The sequence below is a fragment of the Paramisgurnus dabryanus genome, chromosome 16 (genome assembly GCF_030506205.2).
Source record: "Paramisgurnus dabryanus chromosome 16, PD_genome_1.1, whole genome shotgun sequence".
Classification (NCBI taxonomy): domain Eukaryota; kingdom Metazoa; phylum Chordata; class Actinopteri; order Cypriniformes; family Cobitidae; genus Paramisgurnus; species Paramisgurnus dabryanus.
The window spans coordinates 12,633,157-12,658,208 of record NC_133352.1 but is presented as its reverse complement, the minus strand read 5'-3'; the positions used below and the strand labels follow the sequence as shown (position 1 = coordinate 12,658,208).

General features: G+C 37.2%; 2 protein-coding genes across 3 annotated transcripts in view; both read right to left on the bottom strand.

Annotated features, from left to right (window-relative positions):
• Positions 1-19,195, bottom strand: part of LOC135748376 (fibronectin-like) — a 33,194-nt gene extending 13,999 nt beyond the window's left edge. Inside the window, exons 1-9 of the mRNA XM_073812091.1 lie at positions 19,098-19,195; positions 6,411-8,621; positions 5,911-6,165; positions 4,547-4,795; positions 4,125-4,433; positions 2,004-2,261; positions 1,420-1,668; positions 1,016-1,306; positions 84-341 (exon numbers count right to left, since the gene is read on the bottom strand). Coding sequence (XP_073668192.1) covers positions 84-341; positions 1,016-1,306; positions 1,420-1,668; positions 2,004-2,261; positions 4,125-4,433; positions 4,547-4,795; positions 5,911-6,165; positions 6,411-8,621; positions 19,098-19,128 — 4,111 coding nt within the window. The 5' untranslated portion in view covers positions 19,129-19,195. The remainder of the gene's footprint in view (positions 1-83; positions 342-1,015; positions 1,307-1,419; positions 1,669-2,003; positions 2,262-4,124; positions 4,434-4,546; positions 4,796-5,910; positions 6,166-6,410; positions 8,622-19,097) is intronic.
• The window catches only part of LOC135748349 (lysozyme g-like), a 133,418-nt gene that overhangs the window by 106,901 nt on the left and 1,465 nt on the right, over positions 1-25,052 (bottom strand). Inside the window, exons 4-5 of one of the 2 annotated variants that reach the window (XM_073812125.1) lie at positions 24,377-24,515; positions 24,020-24,189 (exon numbers count right to left, since the gene is read on the bottom strand). In XM_073812125.1, coding sequence (XP_073668226.1) covers positions 24,056-24,189; positions 24,377-24,515 — 273 coding nt within the window. In that variant the 3' untranslated portion in view covers positions 24,020-24,055. Of the gene's footprint in view, positions 1-23,697; positions 24,190-24,376; positions 24,516-25,052 lie in introns of those variants that run through there. The other variant, XM_065266552.2, reaches the window with a different exon arrangement.

Here is a 25,052-nt window from a genome sequence, read left to right as displayed (position 1 = left end):
AAAGTTATAGATTTCAGCTTTAATTATCAAAGCTTTTTTGTGCGTATAATAAAGCAATAAAAAACAAGTTCACGTCTACTTACTGGTATACACTGATTGTTCAACACCATCACTTTCCAATTCATATTTCTTAGACAGAGTGATGACAGTGATGGTGTAGCTTTCTGCTGCTTGCAGCTCATTGAAAGTATAACTTGATTGATTAGTGACAATAGACGTGCCATCCCAGTCATCTGCATTAATGCTCACATTGAAACTTTTATAACCTTCATTCAACAACCAGTTGGCAGTAATGGAGTGATTAGTTGAAGTTAAAGAAAGATTTGCCACATTGCTTGGACCTATGTGCAAAGGAAAGTAAACAATTTGTGAATGTAAATCAACAAAACTTAAAGAATCAAACTTTTCAGTACTTAAAAGGATTGAAAAGGTTTGGAGTGAACTACGAAGTTCTCAATATGAATCTTTTATTCACTATATTAACTCATATTTATATTATTTGTTTATTTCTTAAAAACCACTTTCTGGCAAAACGGTAAGGCTATGTAAGTAAATTCGTACACAAGTTAAAGTTGAGAATTCATCCTGGTGGTTTAAGTTAAAAGTCATTTTCCAGTACAGGTCATTACTGCAAACATATACTCCAATATGTGATTTGTATACCCTAATATATTAAGTTTTACCAGCTGCCAGTAGAGGCGCTAATTTAGTTAACACATATGTTGGTCAAATTTGGGGAATGGACGAAAGACCAAGACAAACATATGGGAACAAAGAGAACATGCAAACTAGACGCAGTAAGACCTCCTGACCCAGCCAAATATCAAACTGGGCAACTTCTTACTGCTACCCACTGCACCACACCCCTCATATTTATAAATAACACATAATGATGATGCTTAATCCTCTTTTGCAACATAAACTCAATACAGTTAAATGCAGAAAAACAGATAAAGATCTTATTGAACCGATTTAAACCAGTGAGGATATTTTAAAGATTAAACACCATACTCACGTGTGTACGCATCAATTTGAACAATTTCTCCTTGTAATTCATTGTTGTTTGTTAGTGCAGCCACACAGAGAATATATTTTGTGCCAGGTGTTTTACCTGGAAAGTTAATCCACTCATCTGTTGAGTTTGTGTTACACCAGTTTACGCACACACTGCAATTATTGCAAAATAAATTGTTTTCATTAAGACAAAAACGGTAACCCGAAAGGTTTTCATTAGGTTTTGTCCAGAAAGCATTTATGATTGTTTCATATTCATCTGCTGATTTTAGATTCATGACAGGTGAAGGCTCTGAAATACAAATAACAAAGAGTCGTGAGCCTATTAAAAGCATTACACACAGATGTTTTTTTAGATAAATGTAAAGTATGTTTTATGATGTAGTGTTGACTGTCTGTACTTACTGGTGTAAGTAGAAACGCCCTCTGGCACACTTTCTGTAGCACCATTAACTATAGCAGTAACTGTGAAATTATACATTTTCGCTGGTGTAAGACCCGGTATCACAATTTTATTTGTATTTGCGGTATGTAGTTTGATTACTTCTGACACGTTTACGGAATAGAAATCGTATCCTCCTGAGTGATCCCAGCTCAGTTCGACACTTTCATTTGTCACCTTCATTACATTCAGATTATAAACAGCAGATGGGGCTAAAAGAAAGAGATTGTGCATCATTATGCTCATTAGTGAATTACATCATTACATTTGGAAAATCAGAAAAATTATAATTTTCAAAATTATTTATATAAATACATTCGCCTAAAGCTGCAATCTGTAACTTCTGCCTCTCTATCGCCATCTCTGTTTGTTTGAAACATGACTGCAGTTATTTGCAGAGTAAAATGGTAAGCTTATAGTAATACAGGGTAACACAGATTTTTTCTACTTAAACTGATTTTTGTTCATTTATAACTGAAAAAAGTTATGGATTCTAGCTTTATTATCAATGTTTATTTTTGTGACTATAAAATAAAGCAATACTTACTGGTATACACTGATCGTTCAGCAGGATCACTTTCCAATTTATATTTCTCAGAAAGAGTGATAACAGTGACGGTGTAGCTTACTGCTCCCCTCAGATCATTGAAAGTATAACTCGATTGGTTAGTGACATTAGATGTGCCAACCCAGCAATCTGCTTTAATGCTCACATTGAATCTTTTATAAGTTTCAATAAAATTCCAGTTGGCAGTAATGGATTGATTAGTTGAAGATAAAGAAAGATTTGCCACTTTTTTCGGACCTATGTGCAAAGAATTTAAAGGAAGTAAACAATTTGTGAATTTAAACCAACAAAACGTAAACAATGAAGATATTTGGTATATTTAAAGTCTGTGTAAAGTCAATTCAGAATGTATTTTCTTAACACATTATAATGTTTTGCTGAAACATGTTAGGCTGTGAGTTAAATATGCAGCAGATTGTTGTAAAAATCCACACTAGCTAGTTTTTTTGCAATCAACAAAATCATTGCAAACGTGAAAATGAGCAGATAAACTTATGCTTTCCATTATCAATTGCACTTCTGTATGTGTTTGGCAACCCGAGAGGGGGCGGAGGAATAATAATATTTCGGTTTCCAATATTTAGACTGTGATACCAAGTTCAGCCACTATGGGGTCAATGCGCGATGCAAGTGTCTTTTGCTAGTTTCCACCCTGCGCAATGATCATTTTCACGTTTAGCGCCATGTTGTTTAAATAGCAAATGCATTTGCGCCCCCCCTTTGCTCCCATGGGCGTTCTGGTCTGAAAATGTGTTCAGGCGCATTGTTGGCGCTTTGCTATTTTGAAGCAACTAAAATAGACTACGGCATTGACCAACAAAAACCTGGTCTAAAGTCTAAAGTCAATGGCGCAATATTGTTTTTGTTATTTAAAGAGTGCATTAGTAATATACGCCTATAAACGGGACAACAACGCGGGTTTGCTTATCACATAGATGAATACGCAGTAGCACAAAAACACTTTTAAATATGAAAGATTAAAGGATTGAATGTAAAAGATTATTATTGAGTCTCTTGGACATAAATGAGGACTAATTATGAGACGTTGGAAGACAAAAAGAGCTGCTTCACCTGTAGCCTGGTAAGTAAATAAATGCTTTGCTTTAAACAAATGCATCTGTTTTTAAATGTTTTTTTTTAAATGCTACCTCACGGATTTATTGTATATGATGACTCTGTGGATATGGTGAGATGAGAAACATTTTTAAGTAATGCTTAAAAAAAAACTGACGCTGTGCAAGTGCTGAAACGGCCCTCCGCACGTTTGTAAATTCTTTATCTCCTGTTTGTTACAAATAAAGTATTTTTAAAGTACAAACCTTTTCCTACATATACTTGTAAATTATTTTTTTATGATATTAGATAGCCATACATTTACAGCAAATAAAAGCCTGCTTTTTTACTTCCATGACTAAAAGAAAACAGGTATTAAGGGTTTAAATAAAAAATAACAATTTCAATACAAGTGAAAAACAACACAATTATTTAACATTAATCTTAAACTGGGGATCTTTTTCCTCCGCTTAGTTTTTCAGTTTACAAAGTCTGTCATCTAAATAGGGATTAGACATAGCGCCAGCGCAAATGGCTTTTAAAGGGGATGCGAGCTGATACTCTCATTGGTTTATTGCACGTTACGCCCAAAATACTCCCATTACTCATTAAAAAAATAGGACCAACCCTTTTCGACCATGCACTCGGCGCACACACCATTTTTCCCGACGTGAAATTAGCAAAAGTAGATTGGGACACGCCCATTTACACGTTGCTCTGTGCGCTTTAGACAATGCGCTTAGATCGTTAAAATGGCGCCCCATGTTCTGATGATGCAATAGTTGCAACTACGGTAGCTGAGAAGGTCATTCTTTGTATTCTTTTTAAAATCTTTAAATCTTTTAAAATCATAATAACTGTGTTTAATACAGTTAAATATGTTTGATGTTACAGTCACTGCCCATGTCGTCTAGAATAAAAGAGAACATTTCAACTTGAACCCACTACAACACTACTATTTAGTCATTGCATCATAAACTCAGTACAGTTGAATGCAGAAAAACAGATTAAGATCTTATTTAACAGATCTAAACCAGTGATACTCACATGTGTATGCATCAATTTGAACCATTTCTCCTTGTACTTCATTGTTGTTTGTTAGTGAAGCCACACACAGAATATATTTTGTGTCAGGAGTTTTACCTGTAAAGTTTATCCATGCAGCTGTTGAGTTTGTGTTAGTACAGTTTACACACTCACTGCACTCCTCACAGTCACTGCAATTACTGCAAAATATATTGTTTTCATTAAGACAAACACGGTAACCCGAAAGGATTTCACTGGGTTTTGTCCAGAAAGCATTTATGACTGTATCATATTTATCTGCTGATTTTAGATTCAGGACAGGTGAAGGCTCTGAAATACAAAAAAGCCCCAAGTCATTAGCCTATTAAAAGCATTACACACATACGTTTTTTAGATAAATGTAAAGTATGTTTTATGATGTAGTGTTGACTGTCTGTACTTACTGGTGTAGGTGGAAACGCTCTCTGACACACTTTCTGTAGTACCATTAACTATAGCAGTAACTGTGAAATTATACATTTTCGCTGGTGTAAGATCTGATATCACAATTGTACTTTCATTTGCATTATGTAGTTTGGATACATCTGACACATTTACTGAATATATATCATATCCTCCTGAGTGATCCCAGCTCAGTTCGACGCTTTTATTTGTCACCTTCATTACATTCAGATTATAAACACCAGATGGGACTAAAAGAAAAAGATTGTGCATCATTATGCTTATTAGTGATGACACTTGGAAATGTCAACTGTAAATAAATGTATGTAAACACAAGTGTGCAATTAATTTCATTTTCAAAAATATTTATATAAATACATTCGCTTAAAGCTGCAATCTGTAACTTTTGCCTCTCTATCGCCATCTCTGTTTTAAACATAAACTTTCACTTATTTGCGGAGTAATTGGGTGAAGGCCCTGTCCCAAATAGCACACTTCATGTGGACTTTCGGTCTTGTGGATTTAAATTGCGAGTGCTCGTTTAGTCTACGAGTTCTTAGGGTGTCCCATCTGTCACTTTTACGCTCCGAAGTGTGCTCATCAGCGCCCCCTGTGAACCCTTGTTGCGCTCTTCGGCGAAGCCCGCACTGCAGCAGGCTTCACGCACTCTACCAACCCAGAAGTCCTTGCGAAAGAGCAATCGGACCAATCAGACGACGGAATGGAGGATTTCACACTGATGTGCAACTTCTCTTCCTATTTTCGGCCTGAAGCTCGAGTCTGTCCCAAAATACGACTCCAGTGCGCCCTCTTGGACTCCCTTCAAGGGTCCCTAAGGTCTGCACTCCATGATGTCATCCAAGTGTGGACTCTGTGGAGGTCCACAAGTCTGAAGTGTTCCATTTGTGTGTCCTGTTTTCTATAATAAAATAAAAAATGTCTGGCTTCATATTTATTTTTAAAAGTCTGAAATGTTGTGTCCCGCTGACAAGCGTGGTGAGCGGGAACAAGTGACGCAACTCAATTTTTTAATCCATTCATATTTTTTAGGCACAAGCTCTGTTGTGTTCCCTTTTAAACAAGAGGCTTTCCGCAGATTGAGATTTTATTGTTTAAAAACAAAAATAATTTAGAGATTTACGGATGTGATGTAATCACGTAGAGATTAAGGACTTTTTCAAACTCGCATTTGCCGTGAAAACAGACCCGGCCACTTAAATTATAATATAAGCCTCATATTGTGAACCAGGGTTTTTGGTCATATTTAACTAATAAAAAAGTATAGATTGCAGCTTTAACTATCAAAGCTTAGTTTTTGCGCCTTTAAAATAACGCAATAAAACACACCGAGTCCAGGTCTACTTACTGGTATAGAAAGAAATATTCTGAGGGTTGAGATCCCTGCCACATTTCACTGGGAAGACCTGAACATCATATCGAGTTGCTTCTTTAAGGTTCAATAATTGTTTAGACAGGCCTGTCTCATTTGAATTAAAAGTCTGGTTTAGGTCTGCTGTAACTTCCACTCTGTAGTGGGTAATCTCCCCTGGTGCTGGACTCCAGGATAGGTAACCCTCAGTTTTTGTCACATTGGAAATGTGTATTTCACCCATAAAACGCTCTACAGACAGATCCAAGACAGGTGCAATAAGTTAAACCCATAAGTAATCATGCTGATAGCATATTGATTGCACAACTACAGGAGGATGATTATATAATGACCAATGACATAATTAAAAAAGATTTTCTGTTATCCCATACATCCTTATTTCTCAATGACTCAAAAATAATTGTACAGTACATTTCACATGTAGTTGCAATAAGTTTAGCATTGTAATATTGAGTTCTAAAACAATCATTTCTTACCTTCATAACAGATAAAGGGAATGTTTTCATTGCAATTTCTTTCTATCCACATGCCATAAATGAGCAAGGCCACACAAGCGTCCTCAATATACTCTTCATCATCATCACATATTTTTTGTATGCTAGGGATGATATTAACACGCAGTAGTTTGTGGCATAAAGGTTGAGAAGCTGAACTGACAATTGTCCCAGTTTTATTTATAGAGTATTTCATATTTAGGAAATTAGGCATTTGTGTCAGTAGGGAGCGCTGATCTTCTGTACTGCTAATATGTGATGTGGTTGAGCTCATTGGGGTTGAACTGTTTGGAGCAGTCATTAAGGTTGTACCGTTTGAATCATTCAGTGGGGTGGTACTGGTTGAATCGTTCACTGGGGTACTGGTTGAATCAGTCACTTCGGTACTGGTTGAATCAGTCACTGGGGTACTGGTTGAATCAGTCACTTCGGTACTGGTTGAATCAGTCACTTCGGTACTGGTTGAATCAGTCACTTCGGTACTGGTTGAATCAGTCACTGGGGTACTGGTTGAATCAGTCACTTCGGTACTGGCTGAATCAGTCACCGGGGTACTGGAAGAATAAGTCACTAGGGTACTGGTTGAATCAGTCACCAGGGTGATACTGGTTGAATCACTCACTGGGGTACTGGTTGAATCAGTCACTTCGGTACTGGCTGAATCAGTCACCGGGGTACTGGAAGAATAAGTCACTAGGGTACTGGTTGAATCAGTCACTAAGGTGGTATTGGTACTGGTACTGGTTAAATCATTCACTGGGTTATTGGTCAAATCGTTTATTGGGGTACTGGTTGAATCACTCACTGGGGTACTGGTTGAATCAGTCACTTCGGTACTGGTTGAATCAGTCACTGGGGTACTGGTTGAATCAGTCACTTCGGTACTGGCTGAATCAGTCACCGGGGTACTGGTTGAATCAGTCACTAAGGTGGTATTGGTTGAATCATTCAATGGGGTGATACTAGTTGAATCATTCATTGGGGTACTGGTTAAATCAGTCACTGGGGTGGTACTGGTTGAATCATTCACTGGGGCTCTGGTTGAATCAGTCATCAGGCTGATACTATTTGAATCAGTCACTGAGGTACTGGTTGAATCAGTCTCCAGGGTGATACTGGTTGAATCACTCACTGGGGTACTGCTTGAATCAGTCACTGGGGTACTGGTTGAATCAGTCACCAGGGTGATACTGGTTGAATCACTCACTGGGGTCCTGCTGGAATCAGTTACTGGGGTACTGCTTGAATAAGTACTGGTTGAATCAGTCACTAAGGTGGTATTGGTACTGGTACTGGTTAAATCATTCACTGGGTTATTGGTCAAATCGTTTATTGGGGTACTGGTTGAATCACTCACTGGGGTACTGGTTGAATCAGTCACCAGGGTGATACTGGTTGAATCACTCACTTGGGTACTGCTTGAATCAGTCACTAAGGTGGTATTGGTACTGGTTAAATCATTCACTGGGTTATTGGTCAAATCGTTTATTGGGGTACTGGTTGAATCAGTCACTAGGGTACTGGTTGAATCAGTCACTGGGGTACTGGTTGAATCAGTCACTGGGGTAGTGGCTGAATCAGTCACTGGGGTACTGGCTGAATCAGTCACCAGGGTGATACTGGTTGAATCAGTCCTTGAGGTACTGCTTGAATCACTCACTGGGGTACTGGTTGAATCAGTCACTAAGGTGGTATTTGTACTGGTACTGGTTAAATCATTCACTGGGGTATTGGTCAAATCGTTTATTGGGTTACTGGTTGAATCAGTCACCAGGGTGAAACTGGTTGAATCAGTCACTGGGGTACTAGTGGAATCAGTCACTGGGGTACTGGTCGAATCACTCACTGGGGTACTGATTAAAACAGAAACTGGGCTGTTACTTGTCAGAACAATATCTAAGGTGCTGGTTGTAGTTGAAGAACATGTTTTGACCCTTACAGGATGGCCAGGATACCAGTTTTGATATGTAACATAGTCCCCATTAGACCATCTAGACCATGGTTTGGAGTCATTGAATCTCCTGCGAAGTCCAATCCAGTATTCTGAATTGAGGTTCTGCAAAATGAGGTGGATATTCCTATAAGTGATGGTTGCCAGATCCTTGAAACAGGCCTGACAGTGGTCCCTTGCTTCATCCCATGTGGTGGCACTGGAATTCAGGAAATACTGCTCCTCTGCCAATACTACCGATCCTGATGTGATAAATTTATATAAGAGTAATCATAATTTTAAATGCATTTAAAAACAACGTCACTGTAATCTATGTAAGTTTACCATGGAGTACACTTAAGCCTTCAAACTATTAATGGTTTATTGCTAATGGATGAATGTTACTGTACAATAATTTTTTTGTCTCTCCGAACAAGTACAGAGTTCTGAAAACTAGGAACTTGAAGGGACATACAATAAGACTGCCAAAAGCTGTGTGCATATAGAAGATGTGTAAAGTTGCAATTATTAAAGTTTCAAACCCAAAGAGATCTTCTTTATAAAAGTGAAGAAATAATTCTTTCAACCAACCCCCCCCCCCCCCCCATTTTGATTGTAGGGCAACAATAGTCATTTTGAATGCCGATGGGATGGGAACTTATCTTCCAAATATGGTAAAGAGTGTCATATTTCTGTTTATGTGCTTGAGGTTTTCAGCCAATCACAACGCACTGGATAGCTGACCAATTGAGAGAACAATGAGCTTTGTACAAATTGACGCATTTCAGAAAGGTGTGGCATAGAGGAGCAACAGTAATGTACATTGTGGAAAAAGTACATTTTTGGAACCATAAACCATGCAAATACATTGCATTTCACCAAATACAGAAAATAATTTTCTTTTAAACATTTAATGTGTTAATAACTTTTAACAGGGTAAAATAAAAGGAAGAACATAATGTGATGTAGAGCCTGCCAGGTTAAAATTATTAAACCATTTAAATGGGTCATAAAATATCCACCTCTCAACTAGACCAGCTCCAGAGCCAGCCGGATACAACCTGAACACCCCATTGATTGTTTTTATTCACGTGACCCACCAGAGGAGTAGGAAGGAAAGAAAGCAGCAGTTTACAATGGTCTATCCATAGAGAGGAAAACAGGCTTACTTGCTCTTGAACTGCTACCTGTGGGCTGATGGAGGGCTTCTTTCCTGGATCAATGCACAGTTTGTGCTTAAAAATTGCTGCTGGCCAGCAGATTTTTTTAAAGAGCACCTAGGGCTGGGCGATATGACCAAAAAAATTATCGAGAAAATGTTTTCCATATCAGTCGATATCGATAATTATCATGATAAATAACAAATCTTTACTCCTGTCAAATTTAAAGGCAGATTTTTGCTCCTGAATGAAAATTGTAAAAAACAGACAGTTAATAATGGTTTTAAACTACTTTTTATTCAGAACATGACAAATACAAATACTAAAATCTTGTTTTAATGCATCTGTATTAAATGTAAATCTATTTGTTATGAAATCAACACATTTCTGACACAAAAGCAGCAGACTACTGTCACTTTAAGACCCAAGACAGACTGCTTTAAGTTTCAATATACTGAGTAACAGCTGTTTATGTTCACTTAAACAAGAAAGAAAACTTAGTTCAGTGATCACGCGTGTGTTATACATATACGAGCTATACACGCTGATAAATGGATGTCAAGAGTGTCACGTTGCTGTGGGAGCGCACATACGCAAACACTATGTTCACTGCAGTGGTGGATCTGCTGCTTTTCCTCAGTTTCCTGAATTTGTGAATGTCCTGTAAATATACTTTTAAAGCTGTGCGGACGCAAGGCGGACGCTGAATGAAAGTAGGCTACCGTATACTGCACCTATTGTGTCTGCTGTGTTTGACGAACCCTGTTTGCGCGTCCAACATTACACACAAGAAAATGTTTCCGCGCATTTGGATTCCGTGATTCCGTCCGCGTTATCCGCATGGCGAAAATCATAGGTCTCTACTAATAAATGAATAACTTGCCTCATCTTCCACTCCTTCAAGTCTAACTAACACTGTGATTGTAAACCAAGAGCGCGTGCCGCATCCGGAAGTGCTCGCGCAACATTACGCACAGTGCGTAAACATTATCGATCACTTATCGAACTTCCCTTATCGTTTTATCGGAAAAGTTTATATCGGTAAAATTATCGTTATCGAATTATCGCCCAGCACTAAGAGCACCTATTATCCAATTCACCATTTTACACATCCTTTGATGTATAAGTGTGTGTTAGTACATGTTAACGATATGCAAAGGTACAAATCCCAAAGTAAACGATGACGCAAGTTATCTTTTAAAATTTAAATCTCTTTTCTTAGACTACAACAAACACAGAGAATGTAGGCAACAGTTTACTTCCTTGGCCTGTTGAAGTGGACACGACGGTCATTATAACAATTCCGCCCGCATCTGACTCACAGCCTGTAAGTAGTCTGTGTTTTCATATTTAAAGAATTGACTACTGACTAAACCATGATTCAAACGTTTTGTGTAGTTCAAAATAGTGCTTGTTGCTTGTCTTTTTTACGATCACAAACATCTGTTACGTTCTGCTCAAGACATGCTGCTAAATTTGATCCATCAGCTTGGTCATCTGCATTTTCTGTATCAGATTCAGCTCGTATTGATAAGGTAGTAAAGACGATATTAACTCCTGTCAATATTGCATTGTGAGCTTATCTTCCCAATAGTCCCATTTCCAGCTGATGACAGAGTCACAACGTACAGGTTAGCTGGCCAATCGGAGGACACTGCGCTTTTCCAAACGATGAGCTTTGTACAAAATCCACGCGTTTCAAGGCCTGGGGCCAGTGCTCGAGCACCAAGTTCAATAGACCCTGGATCCCGCCTTAAGTCCCACTCTCAGGGCATGTCATAGTCACAAGGTTCTGACGACAATTTAAAGCTATCTGCCCGGAGCAGGAAAGACAAGCGCCATGAAGGTAAAGTAAAAAGATTAAGAACACAAAATTCCTATTTATTCTTCTTGACTACCCATGCAATGGATTTATAACAAACACTGCTGTCCAAATCCCTAGATTCAGTTTTAGTCCAGTGTGTTTTGCGCGAAATGCTTGTACACATTAATAATCAAAATCTTTCATAGGTGTTAAAAAAATAAACACATTTATTCATGCAAGATGTTGTGTGACTCCTGTTAGCATTTTAAAACAATGCACATTAGGTCCAATGTTTGCATATTTAAAGAAAGATTTATGTATTTTGGTGTGTTTATCTGTGGAATCATGCCTTAGTTTTTAAACAAATTTGAAAATCTGTTGATTTATTTGTTATAGTTTATCTGACAGCTATTTTGGTTTTATTTTATTCATAATTTTTAATTTGTTTCCCTGATAATCTACATCTCTTAAAAAAAAAAAAAACCTTGTTTTCTAAGTACTAATGTAACACATTAAGGGCTTTTCAGAAAACATGTGTCAATGTTATAATTAGGAAGTATTCTGATGAGTCACAGTAATGTACATTTGGAAAAAATGTACAGCTATAAGATAATACTTGTTTTAGTTAACATTTTGTTGATAGCTACATTTAAGCAGAGAGCAGAGTGAATGTTTTTTTATGAACGCAATGACAGGGCCCCCTCACAAAGTTGGTTAGGACCCCCAGAAGGCCAGGATCGGCTCTGGCTTTACCCTCCCCAAACGGTTCTCTTGACTGAGCTCCCTTTAAGGGTAAGCTTGTACCTTGTATTGGAGACTTTTGTTTGGTGTACAGAGTGCCTGCTGGATCCAGTCAACTTGGGACAATGTTGGAGTTCCTGCAGGACTAGTTCTCTGCAGTGTTAACGCCCTTCACTCTCAGGTCTTTTGGTTTGTTGATAAATCTGCCTATGATTCTATGAATGTTTCTGTTCAAACAAAGTAATTTAAATTTCTGATCTTGTTACCTGCTCTAACGCAGAGAAAAGTCTCCAGCCAGGAAAGTAACATTCTTTTTTAATATAAGATCATCTGGGCATTTTCAGGATGAGAGCATAAGTGGATTGTTATCATACCTTCAGCTAATCAGATGCTACAAATATGTGACCCGTTACGGAAACCAGTGACACAAGTCGGCAGCACAAGTTTCGAGATAATGAGAAACAAAGTTTTTTTTCCAAAATTTGTGATTTTCGTTTTATTGCAGAATCTGTTAGTTGAAATCACGAAGAAGCCTCTCCATGTTTGGGATAGCAGTTTTTGTATATTTAAAAGCGTACATTTTGCAGCTGAAATCGGCTTGTTTTTCTGGAGATTCTAGCGTGCAGCGGGGGGCATCATTGTCTGTGTGTATATTTACATACTGTACAAGCGGCTTGTGTTTTCGCCCCCGCCCCCAAAGGGAACAGCATGACTACTAAATAAGGATAGTTCACCCAAAACTGAAAATAATATCATTAATGACTTACCCTTATGTCGTTCTAAACTCGGAAGACCTCCGTTCATCTTCAGAACACAGTTTAAGATGTTTTAACGTTAGATTTTATTCCGAGAGCTTTCTGTCCCTTTCGTTGAAAATGTATGTACGGTTTCCATGTCCAGAAAGGTAATAAAAACATCATCAAAGTAGTCCATGTGACATCAGTGGGTCAGCTTTAATGTGTTGAAGCATCGAAAATACAGTTTGGTCCAAAAATAGCAAGAATTACGACTTTATTCAGCATTGTCTTCTCTTCCGGCTTGAGTGTGAAGTCACGTGAATGTAGTGACACGGCTTCTCTGTTCCTCAGACATGTTTGCTAAGTTGTTTTTTTTCAAACTTATAGCGTGCGTCTCTCCAGACTGTAAATGAAGCTCGGGCGCACAAAACAAAAGAAAAATAAAAGAAGCTGGGGCGGAACAAATAGCAGTCAGCTGACGTACGACTTTATGTGGCGCCGCAGTCGGATGATGTCAAAATACCGCGAGAGCTCTTCAAGAAATCCTACAGAGTAGTTTAATTTTGTCTCGCTCTCGCGGTACTTTGACGTCATCTCTCTGTCAGTTCTTGGAGCGCAGCATGAAGTCAAACACACATAAGTTACACAGAGATCGTTGAATTCTTTATATAATTGGCTACATGTTTTGTCTATCAATATTTTCCATGAAGTCATTGGCTGATGGAAGAACGAGTGAGCGATTGGTAACATCTCTTAAGGACTTCACGTTTTTGATGGCGCTGTTTGGATTATCTATTATACTACCTCCCTATTTTACAAACTTTGAAGGCGGGTTCATGTGTTAACGGAGTGTAATCTCATATATCCTTACATGTTACGATGTAAATAGTCCTCAGATTGTATATTATATACTATTACCAGACGTTCATGCGAAATCTGATGTAAACAATAGACTATATATCTATATTTCACGAATTATACGCATTTGTGGACAAAAATGGTCATTGGATTATTCACACATCTGAAACAGACTGGATTCGACTTGTGATCCCCACAAAGGTAAAAAGAGTCCTGTTTATTTTTGCATGTTGTCATCTGCACTTCTTTCACAAAATACTACATATGATGCTAGAACATCTGTATCTCAAAACGGCTTTACAGGGGGTATGGCTTAGATAAATGAGATGTAAATGAGCCCTATTGTCTCCCCCAGCTGGAAAGAAGAGTCCCTTTCGTCTCAATTTCCGGCCACAACTTTTCCAAATCTTATCAGATTTCCATGTGCTACACATCGTTGGAAAGCTTAGAAACTACACTTTCAGAATATGTGAATAACTCAAAATGGCCCAAATCCGACTTGTGTCACTACTTTCCGTGGCTGGTCACATATGTAAAGTTAATATTTATTTGCTATATTTACACTGAACAAATTTATAAATGCAACATATTTGTTTTTGCCCCTATTTTTCTTCTACAGATGGTACACAAGAGACCTATTTCTCTCAAATATTGTTCACTAATCTGTCTAAATCTGTGTTAGTGAGCACTTCTCATTTGCAGAGATAAATCATCCACAGATGTGGCATATCAAGATGCTGATTAGACAGCATAATTATTTGCTCAGGTGTGCCATAATAAAAGACACTCGAAAATGTGCAGTTTTATTACACAGCACAATCCCGCAAGTTTTGAGGGAGCGTGCAATTGACTGCAGGAATGTCCACCAGAGCTGATGCCTGTGAATTAAATGTGCATTTCTTTACCATAAGGCGTCTCCAAAGGCATTTCAGAGAATTTGGCCGTACATGAAATGTGTTCCTTTCATAATTATGTTCAGTGTATGTAGCTAGGCATGTGTCTATGCCTCAAGCAATAGAAAGGGTTTATTATCAATGGGCACACTGGCTGTCTGACAGGCACCTTTTGTTTTCTCTTATGCAAATAAAGATATTTCAGATCTGTTCAGCCACACGACAGGCATTGGTATATACAACTATATTTTATATTCAGATTATTTGTTTTCTGTATTGTTTACATATTTACATAATGACTTAGTATGGTTAAAGGCACAATATCTAAGGTTTTTATGACTAGAGGTCTCGCTATCACACAATACAATAACAAAGCAAAGGTTAATGACGTTATGAAGAAGAGTGGAATGATGGGATATGTTGTTTTCACTATCAAGAGACCTATGAATTTGCTTAATTATGTTCATGGATGAGGTAATTAATTAATGTTTTTACCTGTATGTTTGTAAGGGTTTTGTCTTGTGTTTGGTTGTATTTTGTGTTTTGTACTTTTATTTTGACACCCTGTTCTGTTCTGGCTTTTATTTTGATATTCATCTTGCCATGTCACACTTCACTTTCCACTTCCTGTTTGTTTTGTATAAAGCCACTTCGATTCTGTTCTCTCACTGCAGATTCTTACTTTGGATGTCCCGCTTGTTTACTTAGCCTGTTTTGCCTTTTTGACCTGTGTCCTGATTTTTGACCCTATCCTGATTTTTGGATATTGCTTGTTTTGCTGCCTGCCCTGACCTATTGCCTGTTTTTGGATTACGTTTTGGATCGCCCCTTATTGGATGTGTTTGCTGGCCTTTGGGGGATTTACTTAATAAATCTCTTTTGCACATAGATTCTATTCTCCTTCGCTTTCTTTAAGCACCCACGTTACAATGTTTGATCACATTATTTTATGGAATCATAATGATTGTGTTGTTGATTCCATATTGTGACTTTAACAACTATTGTTTATTGATTTAGATATTGTCTCATTGTAGCCAACATAAGCTAGCACCTCAATCTTCTCATCTTCGCTTCCATCAAGCAAACAGCCACAGCGGATCTCTTAATCTTGTGATATTTGTCCTGCCCCTCCTCCACTGTTTGTAATCGCTGTTTGTTGCAAATAAAGTATTTTTAGAGTGCAAACCTTTTACTTGCATATTTGTAAATTATTAATTAAAAAATACTTTTTGAGATCACAGTAATCGTGTATCTATACTTTAGCAGCAATTAAAACCCTGATGATTGTATTACTCCATGGCTGAAAAAAATGACTTTTAAAGGGAACCAAAGCTTTCAAAAATAACCATTACAAAATTAAACCATTTCAGTAAATATTTTTTTACATGAATCTTAAACTGGTGGTCTTCTTCCTCTCCTTACAGTTTTTCTGCTTACAAATTATGTAAATAGGGAATCTGCCAACTGGCTTTTAAAGGGGATGGTAGATGAGACTCTTATTAGTTTATTGCACGTTACACCCAAAACACACCCATTCTATAGGAGAATAGGAACAACCCTTTTTTCATTGAATGGCGTGTCTGTGGTTGCATGCCAAAGAAACAGGAAGTTATTAGAGGCCTACAATGTGTAATCTGCCCCAAACTTCACATTTGATTCAAGTCCTGACGTGAACACCTATACATGCTCTAAAGGATGACATTGTGAATGCACAACTCTATTTTCTCAGTTTGATCATTTCTGTCAGTATTTGTGGGAAAAATCTTTAATTAGTGTTTATTAAGTCAGCAAAAAACAAAACCTATGGATCAAACAAAAAACAATGGAAGGTTTTTTCAGATAAACTAGTTTTGCCACAAAATTCGCTCTATACCAAAACGGCACCACACTCTTAATAAAAATGGTTCTTTGCCCTCCAAGGGTTCTATATGGAACCCTTTTTTTGGTAAAAGGTTCTATGGCCAAGTATATAGAACCTCAAGGAACCTTTTTTTAGAGTGCACTTTACAACATACGGATTAAATGGAAAAATATTTCATTTTGTCCCTTTCAGAGGGCAACTCCAAGTTGACAAGTGCTCACTCTTTATAGAGTGATATAAAATATGTTGTGCATATTCATGAATATCAGTCATGTGACTTTTTACGTCATTTCAGTTGCCTGCTGCCATCTTGAGTACCAGTAGGCTACTAACAAGCATTGGCTAGCTTGCTACAATTTATGGATTTCTTATCTTTTACTGTCTATGATTTTTAGGATACAGAAAATGGGCTACAAAAGACAACATGTCGCACCTCGACTGTCATAAAAAGAAACGCTACTTTAAAAAATTTTTTTGGTTAGGGTGTGATGCCTACTCGCTATTGATGCGTTCTTCCAGCCTCGGTCCGCTGCTACCGAACTACCACTATATTTATAACATAAGAAGGCGCGACACAACATGAAACTTTGCTCGAAGTATCACCTGGATCTCTACACATGAACGTGTGCATTGAGAACATTGTTCATGTACACAGAGTGTACTAAAAAGAAAGGTTTTGAACAACTGACTTTCACTGTTATGGTGTCCACTCGGCATCTTTGCCAGACGTAAAGAATTGATTTCCAAATGCGAATGAATGAATCTCATATGAGGCTCCTTTTTCAACTAGAAGGTCAATATTGTTTTTCATTTGTGACAAAAAAACGAATTATCCGTGCATTTATATGAAACTATGCTTTAGGAGCTATCCATCTTTACTCTCCTCCCTCCTTACGTCGCATTCGGAGATCGATACATCTTGACTGGGAAGATGGTGGCGAGTGGACACCAAAACAACCAGAGTCAGTTTTTCAAAACCTTATTTTTAGTAAACTCTGTATACACAAACAATGTTCTCAATGCTCGAGTTCACGTGTAGAGACACAGGCGATACTTCGAGCAAAGTATCATGTTGTGTCGAGCCTTCTTAGTGTTGTTAAAATAGCGATTTTGATTCTCACAACATTCAATTCAATTCAATTCAATTTTATTTATATAGCGCTTTTCACAAAAGTCAATTGTTTCAAAGCAGCTTTACATAAATAGAAGCAGTGAAAAGCACAGAAAACGACAGATAGCACAACAGAATACATGATAGCATGAGCAGTTAAATTTGCTGCGGCTATGACTCAATATTATAATTGCACGTATTACTAAAGCAACGTATAGAAGAGGAAGCTAGGTAAAGCCCAAAAAAACATATTGAAGACATAGCTTTTAGTTCTTTTGCGACCACTTCAGGTACTCAAAATGGCGGAAGACAAGTTTGCGATGTGAGTAACTTCAGCTGATATTCATGAATAGGGAACTGTTTTGATGATTTTATTTACATATATGTTTGGCCTGATTTACATACCTTGTATACAGGTACATAACATAATTTACATCCCCTGCAGACATGCAAGCACATGCACAGACATTTCAGAATGTATAAAGTAAAATAAAATAAAATATTACAACATCAACTGAACTTCACTGTATAAAAACATAATTCTTATGTTACTTAACAAATTAAGTTAAACAATGTCAACTTGTTTTAATAGGTTATGCCTAACCCTAATTTATCACAAGTCAAAACTTAAAATAGTAGGTTGAATTGACTTGAAAAACCAAGTATGCTATAATGTCTTTACTGAAGAGCATTGGTTGTATATGCTTAGCATTAAAAAGAAATTTAAACATATACATATGTACATTTAGGAATAGGATTTTTCATAAAAGCATGAAAACAGAAAGAAAGCAGAGGACGTATTTTACAACTTAACTGTAAAAAAAGTATTTACTGCCTTAAAATTTTTGTTTAAAATAACTCAGATTTACAAGTCATTTCAACTTACTATTATTTATCTTGTCTAGAGATGAGTTGCTAAAACTTACAGTTAAAGTTTGGTAAAATAAGTCAACTTTATTTTGTAAGTCATAACAACTTGTCTCTAGATAAATAAGTTAAAATGACTTGTAAATCTGATTTGATTGAAATAAAATTAAGGCACTGTAAGAATTTTTACAGTGTTGACTTCATTACAGAACACCATTGTCAGACACTGTAACTAAAAACTTGACATTGATTAAAAACAAACAAATTGAGAATAGGATGCTTTCTGACAGTATCTGTTGCACACGCATCTAAAGGGTTTATGATAAAAGGGACGCTCGCATTTGCCAGATAGGCCTACTAGTTTAATCTCGTGTGTAACCAGAGTTTATTGTTAAGTTAGTGTCTTGGGAGTATTTTGTGAACGTGAGCATCTCTTTAATCATAAACCCTTTCGACACTTCTGCAGCAGGCACGTATTTTGTCACGAACCGCCACTGTATTTGACCCAACAACGGACTAAAACAATCCAGCATTTTGGGTTGAAACAACCCATAGGTAAAATTACAACCCAACAGTCTGGGTTTGTCTCGGTTTAACCCAACAGTGGGTTGCAAATAACCCATCATTTTAGAGTGTATTTAACAATTCAAAATCAGTGTTAAACTTTTCAATATTTAAGAGTTAAAAAGTTAAAGTCCAAAGCTTACCCAGAAGAAGCGTCGGCCACAGTATATGCATCTTTTATCTCCCTCTTGATTTACTTGATTTCATCAACTTCAGATAAGGACAGGAAATGTAACTTGCTTTGAGGTTGCACAAAACAGGTTTAAGCACAAAAAGGTCAAATTAATTTAATTAATTTAACCTTAGCTAAATCATTAAAAGGAGGAATAAAACTGTTACCATACCTGGAATGTTTGCTTGTCCTCTGATCTTCCTGATTCAGCAGTGTGCTCTCTAATAACATATATGTGGTCAATTTGCATAGAAGACACCCAACTTCAGTTGAGATGGGATGAGCAAATACCGTAGCTGTAGCACAGAAATACTGGTATACCTATCTTTGTGGGGACAATTGGTCCCCACAACGTGATAGTTACCAGGTACACACACACACACACACACACACACACACACACACACACACACACACACACACACACACACATTCTGGTTTCCATGTTTTGTGGGGACATTCCATAGACGTAATGCATTTATACCATATAAACTGTATAGTCTATTCCCCTTACCTACCCCTTTCCCTAACCCCAACCATCACAGAAAACTTTCTGCTACTTCACATTTTCAATAAACATCATTCTGTTTGATTTATAAGCCTGTTTCCTCATGGGGACATCAAAATGTCCCCACAAGGTCACAAAAATACTGGTATTCCAGTGATAATTACCAGGAACACACAGTGTCGGCGCCACGAGCGGGCCCTAGGGGGCATGGCCCGGCCACTTGAGTCACTGTGCCCCCTTACTTCTCAAAATAATAATGAACTTAATATTTTAAAAAAATGTGCTGCAAATACATTTGGTTATACAATGAATACTGATTAAAATTCAGAGTATAATTAATAAAAACATAATAATTAAAATACTAACCCACAATGCAATGCTAACATATAGTCAGCCAGTTACATACACGCAGCCACTACATTTGAACAACACAAATTCTTAAAGCTATCCCCAGTGTTTTGTCTGCACTGAAAGTTACTGTCATGTCGGGGTCTCAATCGCCATGCGTGAGAACTCAATCTGTCTAAATAATGTACACTTGTAATTCTAGGCATTTGAGCAAGACGAAGAAATTTTGCGACAAATAAAAGGACCTTCTTAAAAAGATTTAAAAAGTCCTCTCGTCGCCTGCAGCTCTTCTTAAGGTAAAATGCATAGTTCATTCTGGTGTTAGATATGTCAGTAACATTGTTTTTTTTTGCTGTTATTTGGTTATGTACTGGTCTTTATGATTTGCGTGAGTTGTCTTGCACTTTACCGTCATTATAAGTTATGTTTTTACTGTAGTGAGGGATTTATTTGTGACAACAACTTGGCTGGCTGTAACAATCCCGCTAATTTCACGGCTAGTTGCTATATGAGTAAATATATAGACATAACATTTTGATTTGATGTCTTTTATTAGCTTATTTTTAAGAAATACAAACCAATTGCTAAAAGCCAGACGCGTTAAAACAAGTTAAAAGTCAAAATACAAACATTCGGTTTAATCATTCTAAATAAAATCTCATATACGTTATTAATTATGCATATTTATTCTGTATGTATTTGTAGATATTAAACTGTCCCTGTTAACGTGACTCGCTCGCAGTACCCGGGTGAGGCTGTGTTTCAGGCGGTTGTTCAAGGAATAAAATACCTTTGAATGTTGCGACTGGCCACTCAGTACCAAGCATTTTACAGTGCCATGTAGTAATAATAATAATAATAAAATAATAATAAGATGAACCTGGTGCCCCCCCCAGTGAAACAGGAGGCCCCCTCATTCTGTATTCTCTGGCGCCGACACTGGGAACACACACACACACACACACACACACACATACAAAACGCTTCTAAAAACCTTCTAATTGAATGTGGTTCAATGGCTCATAATGTTTTTTGCCATCATGTATGTAGCACCTGTGTAACCATGTGTGTTGCTTATGGTTCTTCAGGTAGCACTTAAATGGTTCCTCTATGCCTACAAGCATTTAGTGCTATTAAGCACTAAAATAGCAATAAGTTTTTAGAGTGTATGTGTTTATGAAAAATGTTGGGTAGGGTCAGATATGGACAAACCCAAAAAATAATCTAGAATAGGTTATTTAAACAAGCATTCTTGGTTTATCAATATTTGCTTTAAGCAATCACTGTATAAATACGCAGCATTTTTGACAAATCAACATATATTTTTTTGTTACTTTAACTTCAACTTGATTCTATAAGTTATGTCAACTTATCATAAGCCAAAACTTAAAATAGTAGTTTGAGTTGACTTGCAAAACCAAGTTTTTTTTTAAATTAACATGCTGCTTTTTCAGTGATTGGTTAAAATAAACCAACCAACATTTACATTACATTAGTGTATAAATTACTTAGTGTCTGTCAGATCATAACCAGCGGTAAATAAAGAAAATCATTGACAATGAACATACAAATGTCTCACATTATTTAACAAAAAAATTAAATAAATGTATTATTCAATATGACTAGCAGCTTCCTTCCAGTTTCCGGCTGACTGCAGGCCTGAGACCTACAAGGAAATAGAAAATCATTTGCCATGCAAAGCTGACGTTAACCAGTGTGTTACAAAGAAAAACAGAACAAATAATAGCTGGTATTACTCATACCCTACAGTCTTTAATAGGAAATTGACCAGTAAATTACCCTAACAGATCATAACAGATTGCATGAACAGGGCCTTTTCAGGTAAATCCGTCCTGGCAATTTTTCATTATACAGTAGTTGTAACATTACCAGTAATATAGTGCTATGAACAGAAAATTCACTCATAAATAAATAGTTTATTCAATTAACTTAATTCAGTTAAGATTTTTTTTTGTCGAAAGTCCTCCAGTTTCCAAAGAAGTAGAGATTCCGGAGGAATACCGGGCATTCCAGGATGTCTTCAGCAAACAACTACTCAACTTCCCCCACATTGGCCATGGGACTGTGCTATTGACCTGCTACCTGGAGCATCACTACCCAAAGGACGCATCTATCCCCTGTCTATTTCTGAACAGAAGGCCATGGAGGAGTATGTGGAGGAAGCATTGAAGCAACAGTTCATCTGACCATCTACTTCCCCTTCTTTCCTCCTCCTTTTCAACCTCCTAGGTGCAGACTGAGTGTAAAATTCAGGAGATCAGTCGGCACCTCTGTACCTACTGCCATCAGTACCAGGTTCCAGCTGTTGATCACTGGTCCCATCAACGCGAGAGAGTTTGGGACTCAGCTTATGTTCACCTACAACAAGCCGTAAGACGTCATCAGGATCAAGCAAACCGTCTTCGCTCTGACCCCCCAGAATACCAACCCGGCTAAAGGGTATGGCTATCAACTAGGGACATCCGCCTTCATCTCCCTTGTCGTAAGCTAAGTTCACCATGCAGAGGCAGCTGAACAAGGTCACCTACAGACTCAACTTACCACCGGAATACAGGATCTCACCTTCCTTTCACGTTTCACTGTTAAAACCTTGCACTGATCCTGTATCTCCTCCCTCCACAGATCCCGTCATCTAGAGAGGATTGCAGCAGCACACAAGGTCAGAGAGGAGATAAGAGAGAAGGCATTTTATTGTGGCCAGCCTAAGGCACATCTTTGTAATAATCATGCTGGCTAATCAGCATTTTGATATGTCACACGTGTGAGGTGGAAGGATGAACTTCGGCAAAGGAGAAGTGCTCACTAATACAGATTTACACAGATTTGTGTACAATATTTGAGAAAAATAGGCTTTTGGTGTACATAGAAAAAGTCTTAGATCTTGAGTTCAGCTCATGACAAAAGAGATTCACAAACAAGTGTTGTATTTATAACTTTGTTTAGTGTATGAAACGCCGGAGTCAGCTCATCAGCTTTATCCCAGAATGTTGGACATTAACACACTAACATGTCAAATCAGGTGATTTTTATAGGGAGACATCTACAATATTCTGGGAGAGGTGCCACGTAGGACTGGGTTGGGAAACACTGCTCTAGGGTTTGGAAAACAGATGTTGTTGTTCTGTAATACCTACAGTAATTTGTTCTTACTGTAACAACAGCATTGTGTGCAATAAACTGTAAAAAAAATCTGTAGAAATTTCGGAATTACTGGCAGCTGGTTGCCAGTAACTTACTGTAGATTTTACATTTATGTTATTTAATGGCAACAGTTTGTTCAAAGTTAAATGAACATGAAACATTTTCCGTTTTTATCTTCTACAGTAAGTTACTGGCAACCAGCTGCTGCATAATTACAGCTTTTTTACAGTGTATTTTAAGGGGTCTGAAAACACTTAAAGGTGTCTTAATACACATATCATTAAATAGAAACATAACATACAGGCAGCTGTCTGTTTCCATTGAACCGCCATCGATTTAAAGTTAACAGAACTGGACTCTGGTATGTCTTCTGTCTTACTGCTCTTTACCTTATAAAGTATTTGGTAAGGACAACACAAAAGATAAGGAAGAAAATCATGTTTTGAAATCAAAACCAAACAGATATTTCACATGTTGCGTTAGGTGAAAAGGTATGGTGGCAGGGATTAATGATGTGTATTCCCATAAACCAAATTAAGAGACGCAACACAGATTTGAGAAAAACCTTTATTTAATTACATTTCAACATAAACACACATACAAACAAAGATACAGTCAAGTATTTTTATAATGTACGTTATGCAGCATAATCTTATGCATCTGTCTGTTGATAAACAGCAGTGGTAACCACGCGACAGGCACGAGGACTTGTAGTGATTTGACCTAGGGAACTAATTAAGACACACAATTTATCTCTAGAAGCAGGATTAAAGATCTCTGTAATATGATCCCATACCTGTGAATGTCATTTTTTGTGATTTACTATTTTCTAAACAAAATCCTATTATGTCAAAGATATAAAACTTACGATCAAAGTAAGTTAACTTTTATGGGTCAGTAGCAGTTGTTGTTCAGTAACCCTTGCATTTATACCACTGGGCTCTGGCAACAACATCATTAGCGTAGTCGTTTCCTGTGGTGCCGATGTCCATGCGGTCATATGAGCGCACATTCCCCACACCTGCATTGTAAGCTGATATTCCTCCTAAAACAGACATTATACTAAAATGAGACATTATAATATTATTGGTTTCAGCTAGTTGATCAAACTGTGAGATGAATTTCTCAATAAACTGTCAGTTAATGAAGCACTTCACTCTTTGGATACAATATGTTCTTACACTGGGTTATTTGGGATTAATGGAGGTTCATGTCTGCTCTTGTGAACGTACCTTTAAAACATTGCTCTTTTGTCCACTGGGGAAATTTTGCTTTAATTTGTTGAATAGAGCTAATAAGTATATCAGTTCCTTGTTTAAGATGCTCTTCACTGTCCCAGGCACCAACAGGAACGTGATGCCGTTTGTCAACCTAAAGAAAAGAGAAGTACAAAGACAAAAAACGTAATATATTGAAACATGTTAATTTCCAGTCTTGTAATATCAAGCAAAACACTTTCATTTCGATAATCCACTTTATACATTCTTACTAACTAACTTTGCAACTACACAACAACTTGGTTTTGCAAGTCAATTAAACTTAGTATTTTAAGTTTTGACCTGTGATAAGTAGACATAACTTATAAAAACAAAGTAAACTGTTGAACTTAATTTGTTAAGTTAAAGTAACAAAACTATATGTAAATTTGACAAAAATGCTGCATTTTTTTACAGTGCATGTCAACAACTTCTCATTTGTGTATTAATAGTACTGTTACGGGTACGTTAACAGAATAAGTGACATGTATAGTTGCAAAGTTATTAAGGCCGCATTTACACTGCTTGTTTAAAGTGACCCAATTCCACAAGTGGCACAGATCAGATGTGACCCCCGGACGTTTAAGCAGAAATAAAAACACATAAAATTTTAAAAAACATTCTCTAATCAATTTCAGGCCTCATAAATAAC